At 44.3% G+C, this 27908-nt stretch overlaps 2 protein-coding genes across 3 annotated transcripts; one reads left to right on the top strand and one right to left on the bottom strand.

Annotated features, from left to right (window-relative positions):
- Positions 1-262: 262 nt before the first annotated feature.
- On the bottom strand, positions 263-27076 carry LOC111609661. The gene is made up of 6 exons (XM_023339156.1): positions 27046-27076; positions 7214-7305; positions 4850-5541; positions 3868-3964; positions 1195-1375; positions 263-1110 (listed from the first exon to the last, which is right to left on the bottom strand). Exons 2-6 carry the CDS (start codon positions 7276-7278, stop codon positions 1009-1011), a joined length of 1137 nt encoding a protein of 378 aa, XP_023194924.1. The 5' UTR covers positions 7279-7305; positions 27046-27076; the 3' UTR covers positions 263-1008.
- Positions 13361-27908, top strand: wdr18 (WD repeat domain 18). Of its 2 annotated transcripts, XM_023339154.1 has the most exons (10): positions 13365-13621; positions 16459-16569; positions 16654-16787; positions 16857-16998; positions 17174-17317; positions 17961-18025; positions 18108-18232; positions 25856-26019; positions 27558-27626; positions 27737-27908. In XM_023339154.1, the coding sequence occupies exons 1-10, from the start codon at positions 13412-13414 to the stop codon at positions 27863-27865; spliced, it is 1293 nt and encodes a 430-aa protein (XP_023194922.1). In that variant the 5' UTR covers positions 13365-13411; the 3' UTR covers positions 27866-27908. The 2 variants fall into 2 exon arrangements, with proteins under 2 accessions (XP_023194923.1, XP_023194922.1); XM_023339155.1 differs by lacking the exons at positions 25856-26019; positions 27558-27626; positions 27737-27908 and adding an exon at positions 25163-25596 and having other exon boundaries at positions 13361-13621.

The raw sequence follows: 27908 nt of genomic DNA, 5'->3' as shown, positions 1-27908 counted from the left end.
CACAGTGGTGGTCGGGTTCACCTCCAGGATCTCGTCTCCAACAGACGGAGGCCAGCGTACCGCTGCTAACTGCTGCCATCCGCGATTTCTTGCATGTACACACCTGGAACTTCAGGTTGTTGATGAAGGTTTCACTACTCAGATTATCCCAACCCTTCATCTCACTAAGGACCCATTTAACCCTAAAGCAGAATTTAAAGGGCCAGTATCATGTAAAATTGACTTTTTGATCTTTCAATCATGTTTTCATGTTTTTCTCTCATCAAAAACAAACCTGGAGTGTTGCTTTGAATCTTCCATGTCTGAGAAATCCTAAAGTCTCCATGGCACATAATTAGATGCAAAATGCCTGGGCGTACCTAGCCCCGCTTCAAGGCGCAGATCCTCCCCCACTCAGCTCCTTCAGACTATCCAGCAGCAATTAATAATAATCAATTTTATTTATAATGCCCTTTATATTGCAAAGGCGACTGACAAGCAAAGCTGCCATTTTATGCCAGCAGGTGGGTGAAGTGTCTTGTCCAAGGACACAAACAACGAGGGCCGGGAATCGATCCGGCGATCCACTGACTGCATGGCTAACTCCTGCCGCCGCCGCCGCCCCGTTAGCAGCTGGTGGATCCAATATGCATGTCAAAGGTTTGGAAGAAGCTAGGACTTTTGATAACTCAGAAAGCTGAGCTGGCTCAAAACTGTCCAAAACAAAAATCAGGGGCCAATAATTCCATTCGTTACATTCAGCGCTGCAGACTAAACTGGTTTCAGTGGTTTCCAGTTTGGACGCTCGCTCTGTCCTGTGGTTCGCCTGTTTCCAAAACTCTGATCTGATGGTGGACTAATTTCCAACAGAACCAGTCCATCAGAACAGACCTGAAGAACCCGACCGACCAATCTCCCTGAGCGGGGCTGGCCGATGACCTCTGACCTCAGACATGGATTTAGAAGCCTGTCGGAGGAAACTGAGCTCTGATTGGGTGGGACGGTGGTCAGCTAATGCAAGTGGCTGTTTTACTGCTCATCTGCAGGTCTGTAATCTACGCTGCAGTTCTTGCTCTCCTCAGAACCAAAACTCTGCACTGACGACTTCTTCATTTGGATTTCCAGCGCCCCCTGTAGGATAGACAGGAGAGCCACTCAGCAAAAGAACATGTCTAGTATTTAAAAATCAAGATCTAAAACAGAAAATCTTCCCACACAGAGAGACTGAGCAGAAGGAGATTTCTTCCACAGGCTGCAGGACTTCCTGCCGTCACTGGGAAGACGGTCAGGAACCGGGGGAACCAGTCGGTCAAGGCTGCCGGTTCGAGTTTTGCTCAGTTTGACCGAGGACAAAAGGTGATGCAGAGAGAGACGAGAGGGTCCATCTCTACTGAATCTGAAGAAAACAAAAGAGAACAGATTAGTTCATTTCTAAGAAAAACTGATCAGAGATCAGAACACTGGAATTGGATTCATCAGATAAATATATCTTTCACTACAAAAATAAATTTGGAAATTTGTTTTTACCTTTATCTGCAATATTGGCAATGATTGTTTTCTGTTTCCTTGTCGTCAGTTAATTTAATCTCAGATTTATTAAAGTTGCTCCTGATTGGTTGGCAGTTTAAAGGCCAGTTATGAAGAACAAGTTAGAACCGGCCTGAATCGGATTCCTCAACGTTAACCCTAAACCTCAGTTTCAGCTTTAGATTAAACCAATCGGAGTCCAAAACGTCAGCTGGTTTTGCAGAACCACCAGAGCAGCTGCAGGTTCTGGTGGCTCAGACTGAGTCCGGTCCCAAAACTCGCCCTGCGCCTTCTATGAGGTGTGGACTCAGTTGAAGTGCACATCAGGGTTCGAGGTTACAAGAAGTAAAAATGTGAGAATTGGGGTGTGCCGTGGTGGCGTAGCGGTTAGCGCGACCCGTATTTGGAGGCCTTGAGTCCTCGACGTGGCCGTCGTGGGTTCGACTCCCGGACCTGACGACATTTGCCGCATGTCTTCCCCCCTCTCCTTTCCTGTCAGCCCACTGTCATATAAGGGACACTAGAGCCCACAAAAGGCCCCCTGGAGGGGTAAAAAAAAATTTTTTCAGAATGTGAGAATTGGGACAATTCGCCTCCGCATCTAAAATGGCCGACCAGTCACCATTCAAGCATTTTCAAAAAAGTACAAGAAGCAATCGATTTTAGAGTAGACATTGTTTTTACAGGAGATATTTGGTCGTTCAGATGTGTTTTGTTATGAGTTGCTGAATACTGAACAAATTCAATGTAAATACTATCAGATACTATCAAATACTATGTAGAGTAAAACAACAATTATTCCAATCTTTACATTTGAATACCAATTTTTTTGTAACTATATTTCCACCTTTTAATTCAAAACAACACATGCAGCAAAGAATTGTGGGTAATATACTTCACGGAAGTCCGCCTGGATCTATGTTTAGCAGAAGTCTGGAAATAGAACCCGAAAGGGGGCGGGGCTAAAGCAGGAAGTGGAGAATTGGGAGAATTGCTGCTGCGCTCCTGGAGCTTTAGCTGGTTTCACTCTGCCTCTTGATTAGCAGAGTATCATGCTGGGTGGGAACTGATTCAGTGCCTCTTGGCCAACTGGGCAGCATGTGTGCTGCAGCGTTGTGCTGATTTGATGGTGGATTGTCTTTTGCTAGAAACCCTGGATTTTGTTGTTGCTCTCTGCTTTCTTTTCTCCTAGATTCTCACCTTCACACTTAAGATTATTTTAGATTATTTTTGAAGAATAAAACCAACTAAACCCTCCTGGTTTTGTCTCTTCATTCCCTGGTTATTTATTGTTCCAGCCCCAATACTCCTACACAGCCTTGGGGAGGCAACACTGAGTTTGATTTGATTTGATGATAATTTATTTCAGACAGACATTTCACCAACAAAACATAATAATATTAAATACTTTCATGTTTCTAAGTGAAAAAACAATACCTTTATATCAAACATACATACTCAAATACATGTAAATACACCACTTATTTGGTGACTGTGAGTCTGAAAAGGAGTATGATGAAGTTTAACTTATATAATCATATCCCTTTTCCATTCATTAATTCATAGCATAAATATATATATATATATATATTCCTTTATTTAACCAGGTAAACCCCGCTGAGATCTAGATCTCATTTTCAAGAGGGACCTGAGCAAAAATTTGCAATACATAGCAACCTGGTTACAAGATAAAAACAATGAATACATATGCACAAGTATAAAACAATAAAAACAATTTAAAAACAATGACACTGTTTCATAGAATCTTGTTGCCTATCTTTAAGAACTGATCGAAATAAGTCCAGTGAAATCTGGACTTATTTCCAAAACTAAATAAATAGTTTTCCTGTTTCCAGTATCCTTTCCAAAAAAACAATAATAATAACTATAACAATATGTCCTGAACCAGATGAAAGTAATACATACACCTATGTATATACATACGCATCTACCTGCATATATACATAAATAATATATACCTATTTACTGTACACACCCACATATATTTACACACACATAGACAAACATTTGCCCAAGTCATCCACAGTGCTGTAATTCATCACCCCTGTTCATCCTTATACTTTTGAATAGGAACCATTTTGAGTCTTTTCTTAAAATTCCTCGTGTTTGGACTTTGCTTCAGCTCTTTAGTGACTTTATTCCAGATCTTCACTCCAATGACAGAAATGCAGATTCTTTTTATTGTTGTTGGAACATTCAAAGTTCTGAAGTTGAGGTTTTCTCTGTAGTCATATCCTCCCACTCCATCAGTAAATAATTGTTGAATATTATGGGTCACATTGCAATGATGATGTCATCAGTCTGGTTTTAATGATGTCATCAGTCAGGGTTTAAACTCACCGCCCAGGAAGTGAAACAACACAGTGGAGCTCTTCTCTGATTGGATGTCTGCGGTGTCCCTCTGGGCTACCTGAGGTGGGCGGGGCTTTGTCTTCAGCTGTGGACCAGAAATGTGATGTCACCAATGAATGTTTATGTTTTTTATAAATATTGTAAAATGTGTTGAAATTTATTTTCTCTTATGAGTTTTTCAGTTTTCTCCACCTTCTGTCTCAGATTTTCAGCTCATTGTGTCCAAATAAATGCAAAGAATGGCTCATGCAGGTTTGGCCCGGTTCTGTTTTGAAACGGACCATCTGGTTCTGGTTTACCTTTCACCTGCCATCAAGTTTTCCCTGATTTTGACCCCTGGTCAGGAGAAACCTTCTGCCTTTTGACGACAGAGTTCACATTTTGTCATTAACTGAAAAGTAAAGATTTTAAGACACAAAAAGCAGCAACATTCTGTGTAAAAACAGCTTTTTACTTTAAAACTTCCTTAATAATTGATTCTTTAAGGTCAATTATGATTCTGTTCAGGTGTTGCTGATGAGGCAGAGCCAACAGATTTCAAAAAATTACCTGATTTCTTTGTTTTAAATGGAAAAAAGATTTAAAGCCCATTATAGTTCAGTTCAGTTCATTATAGTTCCTCTGATAAATCACTGTTTATAAGTGGAAACAAACACTGTTAGCCAGCAACAGTTAGCCACCAACAGTTAGCCAGCAACAGTTAGCCAGCAACTGTTAGCCACCAACAGTTAGCCAAAAACAGTTAGCCACCAACAGTTAGCCAGCAAGTTAGCCACCAAAAGTTAGCCACCAGTCAAAGAACAGCTATTCCTCCGATTACCTGCAGCTCGCTCTGCCTGACCACCTGGATGTTTGAGCAGGTGGGAAATCATCCTGGTTGAGGGTCCAGGTGATTCCACCTGGTCTACAGGTGAGCAACAGCAGCAAAAGGTCTGAGCTCATCGTGTCTACAGGTGAATCCTGTTCTCACCTGAGGATGAGCAGTCCTTCCTCTTCTTCAGTTCGGAGCCAGGTCGAGGATCAGAGGATTTCTTCTTCTCTTGCTGGTTTCCCATCATTGTGTTATGAAGCCCTCCATTCTGTGACATCGTCAGTGATGTCACAGCTACAGGGGCTAAAGGGGAAGGACGTTTATGGTCATGATGGTGGCAGGGAGGCGGCCGGGGTGACGGCGTGCCCACCGGGTAAAAGGCATAGGGGTTAGCAGGTGTTTCGGCAGTGGGCGGGGCTTGTGAAGCTGTCGCCTGGTTTGTACCTGTTTGATCAACTCTGCTGACAACCCCGCCCCCTCCCTCACCTGAGTCAGCAGGTGAGATGCAGCCGATATAAGAGTCTTTGAGCACTTCCGTCCGCACCTGGAGGAGGGATCTGTTCAGGCCCCGCCCCCTCACCTTGGCTACAGGTGGAACCAGAGTGAGGTGACGGTCCAGCTGGGCTCCAGACATCGCCACCGTCATCGCCGGTCTTCCTCTCACGTTGACCTGGTTCAGGTCCGGTTTGGACACCTGGACACCTGTCCCCTGCTGTCGCTCCAGGTAACGAGACTCCGCCTCCGTCTCCGTCTCATCCTCAAACCGTAGGCGGCGAGTTGGAGACGCCGACCGGCGCCACCTGGTGGACAGTTTGCTCGGGTGTCCTGGCAGCGAGGCCCAGCCCTCCGACCTGCAGCCAGAGGACAGGTAGAGAGTGAGAGGCCGGCGAGGGATAACCGGTTTGGTTCCAATAAGTGAAGTTTCTTTGTGTAACAAGGCAGTTCAGGTGCTTTACGTTATAAAAACACAGAAATACAGACGTAGAACGCAGTGAGTAACTAAAGCGTTACATTTTCACATATCGATTGATGGGTATCAATCGATTGATGGGTATCAATCGATACACTTCAGATTATTGATCAATGTTTCATTTATTATGTTTCAAAATCAGCTCCAACCAGCTGGTTTAGTCTTAAAGGAACTCAGTGTTTCAGCTGTTTTGCAGTTTTCTGGAAGTTTATTCCATATCTGTGGTGAATAGAAGCTGAATGCTAGTTCTGATACAGAGCAGAACCAGAACCAGAACCAGAAGGTTGATTCAGCAGCAGCAGGTCTTTAATCTTTCAGTGATTTATAAACTACCAGTAGAACTAGATGATGTAGAACTGGGTGGTGTCTAGATTATTCCTCTTCAGTAACTTCAGTTTCTGTTCAGATGGAGAACGTTTCTTCTCATCCACACATTGATCTGTTCTCAGCATCTGCTCGGTGATTGGATGGGGTCAAAGGTCACCTAGTGACATCATAATGTAGAGCCGTGTATCATCTGCGTTATCATGGTAACTGATCATCTTTCCTGTTGTAACCTGAGACAGTCGGAGCTCATAGATATTGAATAATAATCCCACATGTGACCTCTGACCTCTTCGATGGGAAGTTTTCTGTTGAAACAGAGAAATCCCAGTTCTTCATGTTGAACTGGAACCAGTTGAGTTCTGGACCGGAGAGTTCGACACATTTCTCCAGTCGGTTCAGTAACAAGAACAACACGGAGGTTTTTCAGTAACGTTGCTGATGAACCAGAGGTCAGAGGTCAGCCTGAGATTCTGCAGCAGAGGTTTGATATCTGCTGATTTAAAAACTCATGTGCAGCTTTCACCCTAAAACCTGGAGCACAAACAAATTCAGATGTTTAAAGCAATACATGCTCTCACACCCAGACACCTTTCCTTCATAAATCCCGAGGGGTGTAGGCGGTTCTGGACCAGAACCAGGCAGTTCTGATGAAGCACAGCCTTTTAGGTACTCAGAAGAGAAGTGCAAGACGTGTTTGTTCAGAATCTCAGAGAAATGAAGAAAATCTGCAGCGATTCTGACGAGCCATTTGGCTCCCAGTAGGTTTTACTGGAGGAGACTGGGACCAGCATCTCCGTCTGCAGCTGGTGTTGGGATCCAGCTGCTTATTGGTTGGTTTGGGGCCTTCAGGCCGTCCTGCCGCTGTCTTGGCGGGACGCTGGACTCATTGTCCTCATTGTCTTGTGGTTGGACAGAGAACTTCTTGTGTTGACAACGTGAAACAAGTTTGCAGGGAATATGTTTTGCCAGTTTGATTCAGGCTACAAACTCCATGTTGTTTGCAGAGATGATGATGTTCCCACATCCTGTGGACCTGGAGCAACTTCCTGTTCCAGACATTCATTAAGCACAGGCTCAACAGCTCAGCTCCACCATCACTTTAAACCCTGACCACACTGAGATGATGATTAAAGTCACATTTTTACTAATGCAGTGTGTGTGGGGGGTGTGTGCGTGTGTGTGTGTGTGCGTGTGTGTGTGTGTGTGTGTGTGTGTGTGAGACTCACCCAGAGTGTGTGTCAGGGGTCAGCAGGTTGTGGTCACCCCTCAAAGGAAAACAGAGACGCTTCATATGAGCTTCTTCCTCACACTGATGCTGCTACAAGAACAGAGCACACGCACACATACCCCCCAACCCCCCACACACAGCATGGTGGGGGAAGGGAGAGGATGACATCAGCAGCCCTGATTGGTCAGAGTGATAGGAAGCCGGATTAAACAAAGCAGCTATTCAGGATTAATTAACCTGATGAGACACAGTGTTTACCTCAGCGTCTGTGTGTGTGTGTGTGTGTGTGTTCTTGCAGAACTATTCTTCTTAGTTCTACAATTTACTGTCATATTTACTAACCTTCTGACCTTCTTGTTTTGGGTCAGAGATCAGGTTTAGAGGTCAAATACAAACCTGTGTGCTGATCATGGCACCGTTGGAACTTCCTGGTTCAACAGCTTCAGTTTCATTTAGAGCTCGGTTCCTGTAGACTAGCCGCCTCCAACCGGCTGCACACCAGGATTAGACCAACAGGCTGCGCAGGAAGTCGTGCAATCATTCGAGTCAGCCTGGCTGGAGCGGGAAATATCTGAAACCGGACCGGACCTTTCTGAGCCCATCACTGAGCTTCTGATGAGCCGAGGTTAGAGTAAAGGGTAAAGGTTGGGACTGTCCTGTCAATAGTCAGCCGGAGCAGAACCAGAACCAGCAGCAAGGCTCGGTTCTGGAGTGTTGGAGAAAGTCCAGCTGTTCAAACTGCTGCAGGTTCTGATCAGATCTCAAATTAAATCGTTTCCACATGTTGGAGCAAAACAGAGAACAAAAACTGGAGGGATAGAAATACCTCAACAAATTTTTACTCAAGCAAAAGGAAAAAAATATTCATCCACGAAATTAGTCAAGTAAGAGTAAAAAAGTATTTTGTAAAAAGTTTACTGAAGTACTGAGTAACTAATCAAATTATAAATCATTTCATATTTAAAAGTTACATAACCAGAAAGACCAAAGTATAAAATTAAGAGCAAATGTTGGTATTTTTAGGACAGAAATGGTCTGAATTCATATAACAAAAAATAACAAAATCAGATGAAAGAAAATGTTTCCAAATCAGATTTTCTTTTTCAATAAAATCTGCTGAAAGTTGAACAGAAACTGCAGGTGTGTGTCTGAATCTGCTGGGTTTTTGGTTAAAACTAGTTTGTTTTTCATTCAGTGGGTAGAAAATCCAGAAATTTCACTCAAGTACGAGTAGAACTACTTCAAAATAAAATTAATCAAGGAAAAGTCAAACGTAAATCATAATAAAAATACCTCAAAAAGTTTTGGTTTTTTACACATTTACTTAAGTAAATGTAGCTGGTTATTACCCAACTCTGGAATTAAACAGGAAGTTCTGTTGGGTCAGCGGTTCTGTCTGTGGTACATCTCGTATGCTGCTTCCTACATCTCCCAGAATGCACTGCGCCAGTGGGCAGAGCCTCCATAGACATATAAAGAACAGCCTATTGCCTATTGTCAGCAACTACTGATCAGTTATGTGGCATAATTGAATACTGTAAGCTTTTCTTTCTGCCTTAATAAAAGGTTATGTAAGATTTTTCCATGTAAGCTAATATCTCCTTGTGAAACATCTGACATTTTATATCTTTCTTTAGGTTAGAAAGGCACCACAAACCTATGATATAAACAGAAGCTTTCAGTAAGTAGGAAAGAAATAAAAATACATCCAAACTATTTGGACTCTTTCTGAGTTATTATCGCTGGTAATAAATCATCTGACAGTTTTGATTGTGTCTCTGTTGTTCTAGTCTGAATGGTTTAAAGAGCTGCTTTCAGCTCCATCTCAGCCTTAACAGACATAAACATGCAGGAAAAAATCGATTATCCATCAGTGTTTCGCACCAAACAGTTAATAATAATGAACACATTTTCACTGAGGCTCTGTAAGAGCCATATGAATTAAATAAGTAATTATTGATATGACAGGAGCAGGCGACTGGGTGGTGGGCGTGTCGATGTGGGCGTGACGTCACCAGGTATGAATGGGAAGGTCACTGACCTGCTGGCTTTGTGTGTATGAGGAAGCGGTGAGCGGGGCGGTCAGTCCTGGCAAAGTTTGGAGCCTGATCATCAAAATGGAATAAATCAATAATTGTGACGGAACAAAGAAAAGGTTTGGAATTGATTGATAAACGGACAGATGAGATTCCCCGAGTTAACCCAGTGCTGCCCTTTACCATCATTAGTTTGCCGTGTTTTATAATAATAAATTGTGTTTATTATTATTAAGTCTTTGGAGAAAAAAACTGATTGAAAATCAATTTATTCACTGCATGTTTATGTTTGTTGAGATGGAACTGAGCATAAAAATGGCCCTTTAAACCATTCAGACAACCAGAACCACAGAGACACAATCAAAACTGTCAGATGATTTATTACCCGTGATAATAACTCAGAAATAGTCCAAATTAGGATGTATTTTTATTTCTTTCCTACTTACGGGAGGTTTCTGTTTATATCATAGGTTTGTGGTGCATTTCTATCCTAAAGAAAGATATAAAACTTCAGATATTTCACAACGAGATATTAACATTCATGGAAAAATCTTACAAAACCTTTTATTAAGGCAGAAAGTATGGGAGCCACCGTAAGAAAGACTTACAGGATTCAGTTATGCCGCATGAACTGATCAGTACAGTATTGAGAGGGAACGCAAAAGAAAAAAATGTCCCATGTCCCCTGGAGGACTCCGTAAAAAATGACTAATAATGCACATCAAACATGTTTTATTCTCAGTAAGCAACCTATTGAGACATAAGACTAAAATTCAAATGTTGCTTAGTGTTAGGTTTGACACCTATTAAAACAGATTTAACAAACACAGAAAAGACAAGAGAGTTAGATTCTTTTTCTATTCGTGAGGAGAACAGACAGAGATGTGTTTTCAGTTACAATCTCCTAGCGCTCTGAAAACACATTTGTCTGCTCCTCTCTTTTTATTGCTTTTCTAACACTAGATTATTCTGATCCAGACACAGAGCTGAGCTGAGCAAGTTGGTTTTATAGCCAGCTAGCAGGTCAGGATGCAAAGGTTTCTGCTGAGCGATAACCTGTTGAAAACGGTTCTCTGCTCTTCCTCAGAGGCCTTCTGAGAAAGGAATCAAAGTAATTCAACAACACAGAAACTTTCTTTATGCCAAGATGAAACAAATAAAGGCATATAAGACAATAACATTATAAAGGTACATGAAACAGTAAATATTTGATAATAATATACACAATTTAGCTAACATTTAGGGTTAGGGTTTTGTTCAGTCTAATCTAATCTCTGCAACACCTTTACAAAAATGTAAGATTCTAAATAAAATAGCTTTAATGAGCTTTAATAAACAGCAGTTTAATACGGCTTTAAACTGCTGTTTATAAAATTCCTCATAAACTTTGATTTACTGAAATGGCTCCCAATACAAGTTATGGGCTATTTAAATTATGTTTTCTTAACTTGTTTTATTTTAAAGCATTTTTAGTTTTGCCATGTCCTGAGTGACGGAGAAAAACAGGTAGATAGAAATTAATATGGGGGTAAAATTATAACTTAAACAACATTTAAAGCACCAGTGTTTATATAGAAAAATATTCCGGTTTTATTTTGTGGTTTTAAAGGCTCTACATTGAAGACTGTGAGAAATAAAAGCATTACTTTCTGTTTTTCTATCTGTTCTGGGCCCCCACTCTGAGCTGGTCCACCTGCTCAGCCCCTCCCTCCAGTTTCAAACTCTAATTAACTAAAAGTTAAGGAGTTAAATATGAATGAGATGTTTGCTACCTTTGACAAAAAAGCTGAAGTCTATGAAAGCAAAGTATCAGTTTTGTTAATAAGGCAGCTCATCATGATTCAGCAAAAGTAATGAAATAACAAACTGCAGTCTGATTTTTATTGTTAATGTGTTTCTTCTTATTGAGCAGTGAAAGTAAATAAAAGGTGTTACATATTTTTTGCTTTAAGTATTTACTTACTGGAGGGTATTTTATTTGTGATACAGAGCTACAGCTAACAGCTAGCTCCTCACTTCAGCGGCTCTAACGAACCGGTACCGTTCAGCTGCTGTAGCTCCTCCCACACTTTGGACTGAACCATTGTTCTAAAAATGGTGGTGGGGGAGGGGGGTAAAATTTCATTCTTATTCTTTCCTGAGATAAATGACAGATTTATTTCATTCTTTGTTTCTTTTGCCTTTTCATATTGATATTATTTAAATGCAAATGTTTCCTCATTTTATTTTATTTTATTTTGGGGGGGATTCTAGACTTTTCCAAGATTGGGAGGGTCTGGACGCAGCTGACCATTTAGCTGTGTATACAGTGGAAATGTTTGCGGTAACATATATGTTCAGATTCATTATCGTCACTAATGTACATTTTAAATGTCTCATGTGAAAGTCGTATGGAGTTGATATATGAGATTTATTAAATTATATTTAGAATTACACAAGCTCAAATAAAGATACCCGCTCATAAAGATACAGAGGGGAACGATATGGCAGATCATTTAGCTAAGATGTCTTTAAAACAAGGTAGAATTATGGAAATAGTAGTGATGGTGAGATGAAGCCTCATGAGGCATTGAACCACTTGAGCCAACTGGTTCAGAAAGGGTTCATTTCTTGAAGCTTCATGTGCACACGAAACCACCTACTGGCCAGGTGTATAATCACAGCCAGCTGTATCTTAACACGTGTGATGCATTGAATTTTTGTCTATTATGGCTCTTGGGAATGACGTCACAAAAGGTGTAGGACGAAATCATTTGTCTACATAAATTATGTATACACATATGTGTATAATAAAATATTGTTTGAATGTATCCTCTGTGTGTAATTATTCCCAAAATAGTAGTGTGATGTGATATGGCATGTTGTGTAATAATGTTTTTCTGTGACTCTAGAAAAATGGCCTGGGCTTAATCAGGCAGAGGACAGTGAAAGTGCCTGTGGAACTAGGGAGGGGCAGTGAACAGGCTAATGCTTGTGTAACTTGGATGATTTCATGCATTTTTATTAAGAAACAACAATTTCTCCACAGTTTTTGGTTTCAAACGATTTCTCTTTTTGACACTACATGGATGAGGTGTTATTATTGTACCCCAACTCCTTGGAGCACAATAAACACCTCACCTTTACAGAAAATAAGAAACTGTGAAAAATACAGTTCCTCATAAGCAAACCTAATGCATCTGCAAATGTTCAGTTCACCTTACCTTGTTAGGGCTTATCAAATCGAAATGTTCCCACATAGGAGAAATCCTCCTCTTTCTCGCAGGCTCCATCCTACTCCTATCCTCGCGCTCCTAAATCTATCTGTCTGTCTGTCTGTCTGTCTGTCTGTCTGTCTGTCTCTCTCTCTCTCTTTCTCTCTCTCTCTCTCTCTCTCTTCTCTCTCTCTCTCTCTCTCTCTCTCTCTCTCTCTCTCTCTCTCTCTCTCTCTCTCTCTCTCTCTCTCTCCCCCCCTAAACTCTCCAAACACCAAACTAACTGTCTCAAACTAAATAACCATTATCCAAACTCTGCTATCCAAACTATCAAAACTCTATCCACTCTCTCAACTGACCCAACTCGCCTACAACAGCCCACATATTGAATGGAGCCTGTGGGGTTTCTAAAGCTGTCAAACCCCGCGCCAACATCTGAGCCACTTCCCGAAGCAGTCACGTGGTACAGCCGGGCAGCGAGGCTTCGGACGTCATCGTTTTCGGCTCCTCCCCTAAATGAAGCAATCCTCGATACGCGCTTTACGGAAACGCCCCCTCCATTACTCGACACACGCCTCGAAGCCTCGGCACATCACGTAACATCACTAGGAAATAGCATATTGTAAATCTGAAATAAAATCTATTATCAACAGCAAAGTTAAATATGAATGGCAATAACTGTGAGACTAAGGAACTAAACGTCGTCATTTATTTCATATACAGAAAAAGATGAAGAATGAATAAGATATTAGTTCAACATAATAAGATAAACAAAGCAGTTATAAAATTTGTGAAGGAAACAGGATTATATATGAGAATTTAGGCTGGGGGGAAATACTCTGGTCCATACTCCAGCACAGTAGATGGCGATAAGGCATCTTAACGTTAGATGTCACCCGCCATTAAAAATCAAAAAGAGGAAGAAGAAGAAGAGTCTTTCCTTCTTGTTGTCTCGCTAAAGCCAACATGGCGGCTCCTCTGGAGGTGGTAATCAGCAGTGATTCGGGCTCCCAGCTCTGGAACTGCACCGTCTTCGACCTCCACAGCGGCTCCAGCCTGCTCTCCTACCGGGGAGGCAACTCTGCGGCCCGGAGCCTCGCCGTCCTGCGGGGGGAGTTTCTGCTCAGCGCGCAGCTGGGGAAGAACTTCATCAATGTGTGGGAGATCCAGAGGAAGGTAAGGACCCGGCCGAGCAGAGCCGAACCGAGCCAAACAGTCCTGCTAAGCGTTCCCGGACCAGCACACCGAACATCGAGCCTCATGTAGCGCGAAAACTCAGAATCCCGACAGACATCGGAGAGTCCAACTCGGTACCAGATGAGCCGGATTTTAAAAATCCCGCTTGCTTCCAGAGAGGAATTCAGATAGAACCGAACCTGATGATTCTCTGATCCAGTTCAATAGGAACATATGAATCTGATCCATAAGTAACATGTGAATCTGATCTATAAGGAACATGTGAATCTGGTCCAATAGGAACATGTGAATCTGGTCCAATAGGAACATGTGAATCTTTTCCAGCAGGAACATATGAATCTGATCCAATAGGAACATGTGAATCTTTTCCAGCAGGAACATATGAATCTGATCCAATAGGAACATGTGAATCTGATCTATAGGGAACATGTGAATCTGAACCAATAGCAACACGTGAATCTGATCCATAAGGAGCATGTGAATTTGATCCAATAGGAACATGTGAATCTGGTCCAATAGGAACATGTGAATCTGAACCAATAGCAACACATGAATCTGATCCATAAGGAACATGTGAATCTGGTCCAATGGGAACACGTGAATCTGGTCCAATAGGAACATGTGAATCTGATCTATAGGGAACATGTGAATCTGAACCAATAGCAACACGTGAATCTGGTCCATAAGGAACATGTGAATTTGATCCAATAGGAACATGTGAATCTGAACCAATAGCAACACGTGAATCTGATCCATAAGGAGCATGTGAATTTGATCCAATAGGAACATGTGAATCTGGTCCAATGGGAACATGTGAATCTGATCTATAGGGAACATGTGAATCTGAACCAATAGCAACACATGAATCTGATCCATAAGGAACATGTGAATCAGGTCCAACGGGAACACGTGAATCTGCTCCAATGGGAACACGTGAATCTGCTCCAATGGGAACACGTGAATCTGCTCCAATAGGAACATGTGAATCTGATCCATAAGGAACATGTGAATTTGATCCAATAGGAACATGTGAATCTGGTCCAATAGGAACACGTGAATCTGGTCCAATAGGAACACGTGAATCTGGTCCAATAGGAACACGTGAATCTGGTCCAATAGGAACATGTGAATCTGATCCAATAGGAACATGTGAATCTGGTCCAATAGGAACATGTGAATCTGATCTATAGGGAACATGTGAATCTGAACCAATAGCAACACGTGAATCTGATCCATAAGGAGCATGTGAATTTGATCCAATAGGAACATGTGAATCTGGTCCAATAGGAACATGTGAATCTGGTCCAATAGGAACACGTGAATCTGGTCCAATGGGAACACGTGAATCTGGTCCAATGGGAACACGTGAATCTGATCCAATGGGAACATGTGAATCTTTTCCAGCAGGAACATGTGAATCTGGTCCAATAGGAACATGTGAATCTGATCTATAGGGAACATGTGAATCTGAACCAATAGCAACACGTGAATCTGATCCATAAGGAGCATGTGAATCTTTTCCAGCAGGAACATGTGAATCTGATCCAATAGGAACATGTGAATCTGGTCCAATAGGAACATGTGAATCTGGTCCAATAGGAACACGTGAATTTGATCCAATAGGAACATGTGAATCTTTTCCAGCAGGAACATGTGAATCTTTTCCAGCAGGAACATGTGAATCTGATCCAATAGGAACATGTGAATCTGGTCCAATAGGAACATGTGAATCTGATCTATAGGGAACATGTGAATCTGAACCAATAGCAACACGTGAATCTGATCCATAAGGAGCATGTGAATTTGATCCAATAGGAACATGTGAATCTGGTCCAATAGGAACATGTGAATCTGGTCCAATAGGAACACGTGAATCTGGTCCAATGGGAACACGTGAATCTGATCCAATGGGAACATGTGAATCTTTTCCAGCAGGAACATGTGAGTCTGGTCCAATAGGAACATGTGAATCTGATCCATAAGGTACATGTAAATCTGGTCCAGTAAGTCTTCCTGCTCTTGCTCCTCCCACCTGTTGGACTGAACCATTGTTCTAATAGAGGCGGGGGGAACCTTGAACTTCTTATTTTTTTTCTTAGATGAAAGGTGGGTTTATTTTGTTCTTTGTTTCTATTGCCTTTTCATATTGATATTATTTAAATGCAAACCTTTCTAGACTTTTTAAAGATTGGGGGTCCGGAACCCCCTGGGATTTCCGCCCATGTTTGACAGTGAGTTTATTTTATTTTTGATGATTGATTATTGAGATTCCAAAAGTGCACCATAAATTGATGAACTTGAAATATGACTGAGCCTTTATTTTTACTATATTTAAATTATGATTGATTTAACATGATTATTTAAATGTTTAATCATGTCAAAATGATTAGAAATCTAATAATTGCATTTGAATTTAATATGCAAAAATCAATGCCTGAATTTAATATTTATTTATACGATACAAAGACAATTGTTTGTTTTGGATATGATAGTTAATGTGTGTTTCTGAACTTTTTTTTGTTGTTGTTGGATCAGAATCGAAGATGGATGATGGACTTGATGGTTTTGGAATTTATTTATTCTGAGTCAATTATGTTTTTTCTTTTACTACAAATCATAAACATAAACCGTAACTGAAAGCACCGTCTCTTACCTGGTGCACAAGCAGAAATCTTGCAGCCTTCAGTAGATTCTGAGCAGATGTTGACCCTTGACCCCTCCTCTGCCCTGGACCTGTTTGTGGCGGACGGGTCCGCCGTGTTCCCAGGCGTTTCTGATGGCGGTGTAAAAATCACATGACCCTGCTGTGTTTGCAGGACCAGCTGCAGCAGAAGATCGTCTGCCCAGGTGTGGTCACCTGCCTCACCGCCTCACCTGACGGGGCTTTCCTCGCTGCAGGAGTCGCCGAGGCGGTCTACCTGTGGGAGGTGAGCCTACTGGTTTCCATGGCAGCAATGAGCTTCTGCTGACTGTTGAGTGTGTTTATAAACTATGTGCTCTGATTGGTCCAGGTGTGCACAGGTAAGCTGCTGGCAGTGCTCAGTCGACACTATCAGGACGTCACGTGTCTGAAGTTCACCGACGACAGCAGCCATTTTGTTTCTGCGGGCAAAGACAACCTGGCGCTGGTGTGGAACGTGTGCAGGTAACTCATCTGGTGGTTACCACCTGCCTGACAGGTCCTTTTCCTGTCTCACCTGTGTCTGTCCCTCAGTGTGGTCCAGATGGATTTAAGCCACTCCCCCGAACCACGCCACGTCCTGTCCCGCCATTCTCTGCCAATCACAGACCTGCACTGTGGTCACATGGGAGCTCAGGCCAGAGTTGCCACGTCGTCGCTCGACCAGACCGCAAAGGTGAGGCTGAGCGTAGCCCCGCCCCTAGGCAGGATTACATCTGGATTATTGGTGTTAAATTGAAATTATGTTGGTTTTGGGAGGACATGTTTTAGATTGGGATTACATTCAGATTATACACTAAAATACAGGATTATTCCAGGGAAACAGGACTGTCCTTTCTGCATCTGTCCAGGTGTGGGAGCTCTCCTCTGGTGAGCTGCTGCTGTCCGTCCTCTTTGACGTGGAGATCATGTCGGTAACCTTTGACCCCTCAGAGTACTTCCTCTTCTGTGGAGGACGTGACGGGAACATTTTTCAGGTGTCTCTCTGCAGCCAGGTGAGTGACCCTGAGGGCGGGAAGGGGACGGAGTCAGGCGGCCTGAAGGAAACCACGGCAACGCCTCTCGTTAGCCACCAGGAAGTAGCATTCACCTGTAGATGGGACTGATGGTGCAAAGGTCAGGAAGGGGTCACCTAGGGGTCAGCCAGACCCAATCAGGCAGAACCTTCCCTCGACCCGGTACCATTCTGATGGGACTTTAGCTTCCCACGCGTTCGTCACCGGGTCCGAGTGTCCGGCGTTCGGTTCTGGTGCCGGGTCCGATCGGCTAAAGTTGCTGGAAAAGCGCGTCCCGGATTATAAGGGGAACCGATTATTGCTGCAGTCGGTCCTTTGAAGCAAGAACGCGAGACGCATGGACGTTGCCATGACAACATTCAAGATGTCCGAGCCTGAATCGGGATTAACTGTCCCAGAACGATCCACTGGAACGTTCCCAGCCGGAACGTCGGCGCCCTCTGCTGGTCAGTTGGTCCATATGTGGCGACACTTTAGAACCAGTAGGTCCAGTTTGGTCTGGTCCAATAAAACTAGTTCGATCCAGTTTGGTCCGAGTGAGGCCGGGTTCTGCCTGACGGCGAGAATGGACCCGACTGGTTCTGGAAGTTCTGCTGGGTCTCACTGCGGTTTCTGTCTGCAGAGTCTGAACCGGGAGAAGTCGTTCCAGTCGGACAGCGAGGGAAACCAGGTGTTCAAGGGCCACAGGTGAGCCAGGCCAGTAACCATGGTTACAGCAGAGCCACTACCGGTTCTAGCCTGTGGGATGTTCTGACCGGGTTCTCCTCAGGAGCCTGGTCACCTGCCTCTCCGTGTCCATGGACGGAACTCTGCTGCTGTCCGGGTCGCAGGACGAGACGGCCCGCCTCTGGGACGTCCAGAGCCGGCAGAGCGTCCGCTGCCTCGCACACAAAGGTAAGCCCCGCCCACCTCTCTCATCTGGTTCTGGTTCTGACAGGATCAGGGCGGGTCGGATCTGGTCTTGGATTTTCTAATGAACTCCCATAATCCCTGGGGGCTGGACGGACCCAGCGTTGCTCCCTGGCCCAGTTCCGCTGCTGGCAGTGAGGATTCTGCTAGAGACGCTCCGATCGGGTTTTCACCTGCTGATTCCGATACCGATCACATGGCTGTTAATGTTTCTCTTTAGGTATAAATGCTACTATGTGATCTGGCAAAACAGAACCACAAATTCACCTAAATTAGACAAAAACATGCAAAATACCTGCAGGCCCAATGCAGCATCTATTCAGTCAAAAAGACAACATAAAAAATCTGCAATCAGTAAAACATTATTTCACTGGAAGGCTCTCAAAGCCTAAATTATACACAACACTTCCTGTATCAAATATTGTCAAGTAAAAAGGAAACATTCATTCAAAGTCAAATGCAGGTTGCATTAAAATAATCAACCCTTTGTTACTAGATCAACCTGCCTGATAGCGATAGCATGGCTAGCTGCTTTCTGCTGCTTCTGATTGGTTGTTTCTGGCCGTCCCCATTCACGCTGAGAGCATTATAGTTCCTCACGACTTTGCTGATTTGATGCTGCGCCGCTCTTCTGTCAGATTATACAGCGTCAGAATAGCCTACATGCAGTGAACGCCTCCCTGAGCATTAAGAAGGAGCTGTCAGTTCAGCGTACGCGACAAGTTGTGAAAATAAGTCATTAAATTGTCTTTAATAGTAACTAGATAGATATACATGCATTGTGGTGGTTTCAAAGTGTATTTAAAGCAGAGACTAGCTAAAGCTGCAGTCAACTACAACACACCCGTATAAAACTCATTAACTTACTAAACCGCTAAGTCAGGATGTCACACAGCTGTTAATAGCAAAGTGTCTGACGATCTACGTCATGATTCTATGTTGCTGATTAAATAAAATCATATGGTGATGACAGTGTATACTTGTCTGACAGATATAGCCATCAGTTTGTGCGGATGACGATCTGACAGAACACTGGCGCAGTGAGAAGGAAAGAGGAGAAACGCTGCACTGGCTGCGAAGTCTGAGATACAGGTGATCGGCGATCATACACTTTTTTACGGAAGTAGGCCGATTATGATCAGTGGACCCGCCTCTGGGACGTCCAGACTAGGGCTGAAACGATTCCTCCAATGATTCCAGGACATCGATTATTAAAATTCCTCGAGGAAAATGTACCTGCCTCGAAGCTTTGTTAATTTATGTTTTATTATTTAGCACACCGTGTTCCAGCTGGAACATTATTTGCGTTGCGCGGAGCTCTGACTTTCTCCTCTGAGTTGTTGACCAAATCTAAGTGTTAGTGGCATAAAGTCCAATTTTCAAGTTCGGCCCGTGGGGATTTTATTGATCCATAATAACGTCCGGGGTTTCGTTGTTTTCGGGGGACCAATAAGCATCTTTAAAATGACTGGCACCATGCCTGCAGTACGGCAGCCTTTCTCCTCCGGGAGCTGCTGGTTCAGAGCAAACGGCGGGAAGAGCTGCAGGTATTAATACAGGTGAGCTGATGGACTGAACACGGCGGGCGGCTGAGTAGCTGATGGTTACAGTGTAAGTGTAGCTTTATGGACGAACCGCACAATAAATTTCATATCATCCTGGTCTGAACAAACGGCTGGCGGAGCGTCGTGGCGGTTCATGGCTGTAGACGAGTTTCTGAGTGTGACGACGAAGGTGCCGTAAAAATCCCGTATTTCTCCCACCGTTCTTATGTTCGTCCCCTGGTCTATTTCCTCCCATCTTACTTCGTTCATTCGCCTGCCCCCCAAACTCCAGGCGATATTTCCCGTTTTCTCAAACCCAAAGCTCGACAGGTATGGGGCAAGGTGAGAGTTCATCTATTAAACTGACTGAAGATGAAGACATAAACTAAAAGCTGGAGAACAGTGATCCCTCGCTATAACGCAGTTCACTTTTCACTGCTTCGCGGATTTTTTTGTGCAGTTTTTTTTTCACAGTGCATTGTGTTCTGTGTCCTGATTGGCTAAACAGTCTCCGCACCTCTTCTCTGCCTGTGTGCCAATAACGTTACGGTATTTAAATATACAGCTTGGCAAATATTTTTGCCCAGCAGAAAAAAGAGCAACAACAACTATCGATAACTACAGTGCTGCTTGAAAGTTTGTGAACCACCTGAACATGGTCATTATTTTCTAAAGAAAAATTATAATAATCATGTGAAATGAACATCCAAATCTCAAATTGTAAAGCAAACCTTCCAAATAAGGGAAACAAAGAAAAAAGGATACATGTTTTCGTTATTTATTCAACAAAAGTATTTTATCTGTCAAAAAACTGAAAATCTGCCAAGTGCAAAAGTATGTGAACTCTTTCATTTAGTACCTTGTGGCTCCTCCTTTTGCAGCCATTACTTCAACTAAACGTCTTCTATAACCACAAACGAGTGTCTCACATCTGCTTTATGGGATTTTTGTCCACTCCTCCTTGCAGAACTCTGCCAGTTGAGTGAGGTTAGGGGGACATCTGGCATGTACTGCCCGTTTCAGATCTTGGCACAGCATTTCTATGGGATTGAGATCGGGACTTTGACTGGGCCAATCCAGAGTGTGAATCTCCTTTCTCTTAAGCCAATCTTTGGTACTTTTGCTTTAATGCTTTGGGTCGTTGTCTTGTTGCATAATCCATTTCCATCCCAGCATCAACTCCCTTACTGATGGCAGGAGATTCTGGTCAAGAATTTGTTGATAGTCCTGGGAATTGATGGTTCCCTGGATTATATGGAGTCGTCCAGGTCCGGAGGCAGAAAAGCAGGCCCAGACTTTCACATATCCACCACCATGTTTCACTATTGGGAGGACGTTCTTTTCTTTAAATGCAGTGTTTACTTTTCTCCAAACATGGCGCCTGTGATTGTGGCCAAATAATTCAATTTTGCACTCATCCTTCCAGAGAATGGACTTCCAGAAAGCCTCGGGTTTGTCCAAGTGCTCTCTGGCAAAGTTTAAATGGGCAGCTTTGTTCTTTCTTGAAAGCAGAGGCTTCCTTCTAGCAACTCTCCCATGAATGCCATGTCTATGGATATTTCGCCTGATTGTAGACGCATGTACATTTATCCCAGATGCTGACAGAGAGGTCTGCAACTCTCTGGAGGTGATGCGTGGGTTGGCCTTTACCTGCATTATTATTTTTCTGGTGCTTCTTTGTGTTCTGTTGTTGGACTTCTGTGCTCGTCATGGATTGTCCATATCGAACACCATGTTCAGGCATAAGGGTGTCCATATGTGCACTTGGCACCAGGACACCCTAGGCCGCAGTTCGATGATCGACTTTGTCGTCGTTTCATCGGATCTGCGGCCGTATGTCTTGGACACTCGGGTGAAGAGAGGTGCGGAGCTGTCCACTGACCACTACCTGGTGGTGAGTTGGCTCCGGTGGTGGGGGAGGAAGCCGGTCAGACCTGGCAGGCCCAAACGTGTTGTGAGGGTCTGCTGGGAACGTCTGGCGGAATCCCCTGTGAGACGGAGCTTTAACTCCCATCTCCGGCAAAACTTCGAACACGTCCCGGGGGAGGTGGGGGACATGGAGTCTGAGTGGACTGTGTTCCGTGCCTCCATTGTCGAGGCGGCCGGTCGGAGCTGTGGCCGCAAGGTTGTCGGTGCCTGTCGCGGCGGCAACCCTCGTACCCGTTGGTGGACACCTTCGGTGAGGGATGCCGTCAGGCTGAAGAAGGAGTCCTATTGGGCCTGTGGGACTCCGGAAGCAGCTGATGGGTACCGGCAGGCGAAGCGGCATGCGGCTCGGGTGGTTGCTGAGGCAAAAACTCGGGCGTGGGAGGAGTTTGGAGAGGCCATGGAGAAAGACTTCCGTACGGCTTCGAAGCGATTCTGGTCCACCATCCGGCGTCTCGGGAGGGGGGAAGCAGTACGGCACCAACACTGTTTATAGTGGGGATGGTGTGCTGCTGACCTCTACTCGGGACGTTGTGGGTCGGTGGGCAGAGTACTTCGAAGACCTCCTCAATCCCACCAACATGCCTTCTATTGAAGAAGCTGAGCCTGGGGACTCTGGGTTGGGCTCTCCAATCTCTGGGGACGAGGTCACCGAGGTGGTTGAGAAGCTCCTGGGTGGCAAGGCTCCGGGGGTGGATGAGATCCGCCCGGAGTTCCTTAAGGCTCTGGATGTTGTAGGGTTGTGTTGGCTGACGCGACTCTGCAGTATCGCATTGACATCGGGGGCAGTTCCCCTGGACTGGCAGACCGGGGTGGTGGTCCCCCTGTTCAAAAAGGGAGACCGGAGGGTGTGCTCCAATTATAGAGGGGTCACACTCTTAAGCCTCCCTGGCAAGGTCTATTCAGGGGTCCTGGAGAGGAGGGTCCGTCGGATAGTCGAACCTCGGATCCAGGAAGAGCAGTGTGGTTTTCGTCCTGGTCGTGGAACACTGGACCAGCTCTACACTCTCGGCAGGGTCCTGGAGGGTGCATGGGAGTTCGCCCAACCAGTCTACATGTGTTTTGTGGACTTGGAGAAGGCATTCGACCGTGTCCCTCGGGGAGCCCTGTGGGGGGTTCTCCGGGAGTATGGGGTACCGGGCCCTTTGATACGGGCTGTCAGGTCCCTGTATGACCGGTGTCAGAGTCTGGTCCGCATTGCCGGCAGTAAGTCGGGGTCGTTTCCGGTGAGAGTTGGACTCCGCCAGGGCTGCCCTTTGTCACCGATTCTGTTCATCACTTTCATGGACAGAATCTCTAGACCAGCCAAGGTGCTGAGGGGATCCAATTTGGTGGCCTTAGGATCTCGTCTCTGCTTTTTGCAGACGATGTGGTCCTACTGGCCTCATCAGGTCATGATCTGCAGCTCTCGCTGGAGCGGTTCGCAGCCGAGTGTGAAGCGGCCGGGATGGGGATCAGTGCCTCCAAATCCGAGGCCATGGTCTTGAGCCGGAAAAGGGTAGAGTGCCTTCTCCGGGTCAAGGGGGGTGTCCTGCCCCAGGTGGAGGAGTTCAAGTATCTCGGGATCTTGTTCACGAATGAGGGAAGAAGGGAGCGGGAGGTCGACAGGCGGATTGGCGCAGCGTCTGCTGTCAAGCGGGCGCTGTACCGGTCCGTCGTGGTGAAGAGAGAGCTGAGCCAAAAAGCGAAGCTCTCGATTTACCGGTCGATCTATGTTCCCACCCTCATCTATGGTCATGAGCTTTGGGTCATGACCGAAAGAACGAGATCGCGGATACAAGCGGCCGAAATGGGTTTTCTCCGTAGGGTGGCTGGGCTCTCCCTTAGAGATAGGGTGAGAAGCTCAGTCATCCGGGAGGGACTCAGAGTAGAGCCGCTGCTCCTTCACATCGAGAGGAGCCAGTTGAGGTGGCTCGGGCATCTGGTCAGGATGCCTCCTGGACGCCTCCCTGGTGAGGTGTTCCGGGCACGTCCCACCGGGAGGAGGCCCCGGGGAAGACCCAGGACACGCTGGAGGGACTATGTCTCTCGGCTGGCCTGGGAACGCCTCGGGATTCCCCCGGAGGAGCTAGAAGAAGTGGCTGGGGAGAGGGAAGTCTGGGCCTCCCTTCTGAAGCTGCTACCCCCGCGACCCAACCTCGGATAAGCGGAAGAAGATGGATGGATGGATGGATGGCTTCTTTGTGTGAGTTTTGACGGCCGTCCACTTCTGGGCAGAGTTGCGGTGATGCCAAGTGCCCTCCACTTGTAAATGATTTGTCTCACAGTGGATGGATGAAGCTGGAATCTTTTGGAGATGGTCTTATTGCTTTCCCCAGACTGATGGGCTGTCACCACCTTCTTTCTGATGTCCTCAGATGTCTCCTTTCCTCTCGGCATTGTTGATCTGGTCTTTATGCCTTGACACAACAGTGGTTTGGTTGGTTTCCTCTCCCATTTAACCTGTGCACCTCAAAACTTTTCCCAAGGATATCTCATTTGATTGGTCTGCTTAGTTGATTGCTTGAGCACTCACATGTGTTTCACCTGAGTCTTTTACCGGATTGTCTTTACCAGTGCAGCTGTGGTTCATTTACTTTTGCAGATGCTCTGATTCCATGTTTCATTTAGTCTGCTTGCAATTCATACATTTCCCTCAAAACAAGCAAATGGAATCGATGAACATAAACCTGACATTTCATATACAAAAACTGGTAATGAGAAAATAAGAAAATCATGGTTAAAAATAAGAAAAATCTAAACTACACAACTAGTTCACAAACTTTCAAGCAGCACTGTATGTTCTCGAAAAAACTCACCTGCACCTCAGGCTTCAGAAGAAAAGCCACCAAAGAGCGGAGTCACAGTAAGAGGATCAGAAAAATACAAGCCACAATTTGTCCTACTGTACTTCGTATTGATGATTAAATGATTATTTTAATGTAGTTATTTGTAAGAAAGCATTCTATTTGTTTAAAAAAATGCTTTGGCCTGAAAACAGGTTTTGCTCTTTGGTTTCAATGTAGAGTATTTAATTATGCTGTATAATAATTGTAAAAAATAAAGGTAACTACTTCATAGATTTCGCCTATCACTGGTTCTCTTCGGAACACAACCACGCGAAAAACGAGGGTTCACCATACAGACATTTTTTATAAGTGTATCTGTGAGCCTTCCTCTTTATTATTACATTGAATATAATTTCAGATTTTTGTATAACTTTTCTTCTTCTTAACTTAGAAAGTGAGCTGTTATTGTTACAGGTTAGTTTTCTTAACTACAGAAAAGTTATTGTTAGGGAAGCTCAAATGTGAAAAACTGTCCTGATGTTGATATCTGCTAGTATCACTGGTGTTATGGCAGATTTACCAATATCTTATTTTATAATTTTTTTTTATTATCGATTACTTGATTAATGGTAAGAATAATCGATAGATTACTCGATTACTAAAATATTTGTTTACAGCCCTAGTCCAGACGTCCTTACTCTGGACCGGCAGAGCACCATCCAGTGGTGTGATCAGCAGACCACTGGGGTCCAGCCCGGTCAGGTCCGGACCCCCAGCAGTCAGATGAACCGGATCGGAATCGAGGAGTTTCCTGCAGTCAGGCGGCAGGTCAGCCTGGTCATCTGGACCAGTACCGGAACCAGATGCGTCAGAGAGGCGGACCAGGGGTTCTGTTCCGGCCTGCTGGGACGTTCCTACTGGAGGTCGGGTTGATGGCTCTGGAGATCAAGTTGGGCGTCCCATAAGGACCAGTTTTCGTGGCATTCTGACCCAGAAACGCATGAGAACATTAGACCCTAACAGAACCAGGAGGATGGGAGACCTTTAGCCGGTTCACCTGGAATCTGCAGCCAATCAGCTGAGAGAACTCAGGAAGCTGCTTCAGGTCCAGGTGACGCTGCTGCAGCTTCGTCTCCATGGAAACGGACAATGAGATCAGCATGAAGATGAACTGGGCTCCAACCAGTCTGTCCAGTTCAGTTCACTCTGCTAATCTGACCATCAAACTGATCATTAATCTGACAATCAGCCAATCAGGATCAATCGACAGCCTGATAAATTAAACTGATCTTTAATTAAGCGATTTCATCTCCTGGCTCCTGATAGGCCAGGAGGTCTCTCTGTGACATCACTTCCTGTTATGTGTTCAGGTCCTGTGACCAACGCCGTCATCATGGCCGTCTCAGCTAACATGTTCCTGCCGGACAGTCGGCCCGCCGTCCCGCTGCCGCGCTTCAGCCGACACCTGCAGGCCCCCGAGGGCCCCGACGCCGAGGGGGGCGGGGCCTGGGTCCGCCCCGCCCTCCATGCACAGGTGAAGCTCCGCCTCCGCTGGAGTCAAATTTAATCCGTTCATCTTAATTCAGTGGATTCATTCGGACGAGAATGTTTTTCTGAGTTAAATTCAGTTTCATTTGACTTTAGCAACATTGTGTTTTTCATTATTATTATTATTATTATTATTATCATTATTACTACATGTTTGGCCCTTTTGGTGTGCTAGCTCTCTCTTAGGGAGTTTTTCAATACAGCTGAAAAACAAAATGTATCACAAACAGCAAGTGAAAAATGTAACCAAAGAGTTGGAGTGTGGGTTGATGCTACCCAGCTAGCTTAGCTTAGCTGAGCGTGAGACAATGAGCAGATAAAGTCTGTCATCTGCCTACGTCTCCCAGAATGCTGTGCGGTTCTGGCTCAGAGTTCAGTGAATATTCAGTTTGATGTACTATCTATTGAAATTGATCACGTCTCTTATCGCGATTTGTATTGTCATTGACTGATTATCCAGTCCTACTACTTCTGCATCCTTCAAGCAATTTCAACAGATTATTTATCAAAACCTTCAGCTGCTTCTGGAGAATTGCACTATGACTTGAATGATGAATTTCTCTGATACCTTTTGAAATAATTTAACTTTTACATGGATTGAAATGCATTGAAATTCTTCAGAATTCCACTAAATTTAGCAAAACCTTTGCTCTTTGACAGCTCACTACTTGTTCCTACATCAGCTTAAAACTCCATTCAACTTTTCAGCATCTGCAGATTTGAATTCTCGCAGATATTTTGCAAAGAAAAGCAATTTTTGTCATTAATATTGACATAACATTTTGAATCATATTCAGTTGAAAGGAGTTTTAGTTCAGTTTGTTGATTGAACCTGCCAGTAAATTTAGTTTTGCATCATTCATTTATTTTATTTATTGAATTTTCCACTGTGGGACAATAAAGAACACTTCTATTTATTCTAAGATTGAAATTCAAGTTTGATTTTCTGACCAACTCATTAAAACAATAAGACTGGGCGTGCCGTGGTGGCGTAGGGGATAGCGTGACTCACGTTTGGAGGCCTCGAGTCCTTGACGCAGCCGGTGCTGGTTCGATTCCCGGACCCGGCGACATTTGCCGCATGTCTTCCTCCCTCTCCTTCCCCGTTTCCTGTCAGCCTACTTTCATATCAGGGACACTAGAGGCACAAAGAATAGAATAGAATAGAATTCAAGACCCTGGAGGGGTAAAAAAAAAATAAGATTTTTGAAACAAGTTTCCTTTGTCATTTTTTTCTATTTTTTCTAAATATGATCTGAAATAAAATCAGCTACAACAAAATGAAGTTTTCATCATCATCTTCAGCCCCAGATAGAAATATGATCAACCAAAAATCGACCTTTTAGTCAGAATTTAACATTCAACTCCAGGTGACGTCTTAATTTGAAGGACATGTGGTCCTGCTGGACAAAAGTCTTTTATTCTGAGAATAAACTTGTTTCCTTTCCTTTGACATCTTATTTTGAAGTCAGGCCTGCTGCCATGGTTTTTGTGCTTTTATTTTGTCATGTTTCCTGTTTTCAGGAGGAGGAGGAGTCGTACCTGCAGAAGGCCGACAGGTTGTACTCCCTGATGCACGCCGTGAGCGACAAGGTGAGAGGCCGGGACTTCAGGTTCTGGTTCTGACCCGATGCACTTCAAGTCCCATTAATAAAACCATAGTGATGATGTTGAAGGTGACCTCTGACCCGCTCCCTTCCCAGGCGCTCTGCGGTGACGGTGAGAACTCGGCGCTGCGAGTTGCTGAGCTGGAGGAGGAAGTCCAGACGCTGAAGAAGGTCAACAAAGATTTGTTTGAGTTTTCATCTCAGCTGCTCACCAAGCCCACATGATCACTTCCCGTCCTACAAAATAAAAGCCCTGTTTTGTATCAGC

Source organism: Xiphophorus maculatus, chromosome 9 (assembly GCF_002775205.1).
Source record: "Xiphophorus maculatus strain JP 163 A chromosome 9, X_maculatus-5.0-male, whole genome shotgun sequence".
Taxonomy (NCBI): domain Eukaryota; kingdom Metazoa; phylum Chordata; class Actinopteri; order Cyprinodontiformes; family Poeciliidae; genus Xiphophorus; species Xiphophorus maculatus.
This window is presented reverse-complemented; position numbering and strand designations above follow the sequence as displayed.

Excerpts from the sequence above, each read along its gene's own strand:
- wdr18 (XM_023339154.1), top strand. The coding sequence starts at position 13,412 with ATGGCGGCTCCTCTGGAGGTGGTAATCAGCAGTGATTCGGGCTCCCAG. Across the intron at positions 16,570-16,653 it reads AGGCGGTCTACCTGTGGGAG|GTGTGCACAGGTAAGCTGCT; the intron begins GTGAGCCTACTG and ends TGATTGGTCCAG. Across the intron at positions 26,020-27,557 it reads GCCCCGCCCTCCATGCACAG|GAGGAGGAGGAGTCGTACCT; the intron begins GTGAAGCTCCGC and ends TCCTGTTTTCAG.
- LOC111609661 (XM_023339156.1), bottom strand. The coding sequence starts at position 7,278 with ATGAAGCGTCTCTGTTTTCCTTTGAGGGGTGACCACAACCTGCTGACC. Across the intron at positions 1,376-3,867 it reads GTTGTTTCACTTCCTGGGCG|ATTCAGTAGAGATGGACCCT; the intron begins GTGAGTTTAAAC and ends TGTTTTCTTCAG. Across the intron at positions 1,111-1,194 it reads CTTCTGCTCAGTCTCTCTGT|GGGGCGCTGGAAATCCAAAT; the intron begins GTGGGAAGATTT and ends TCTATCCTACAG.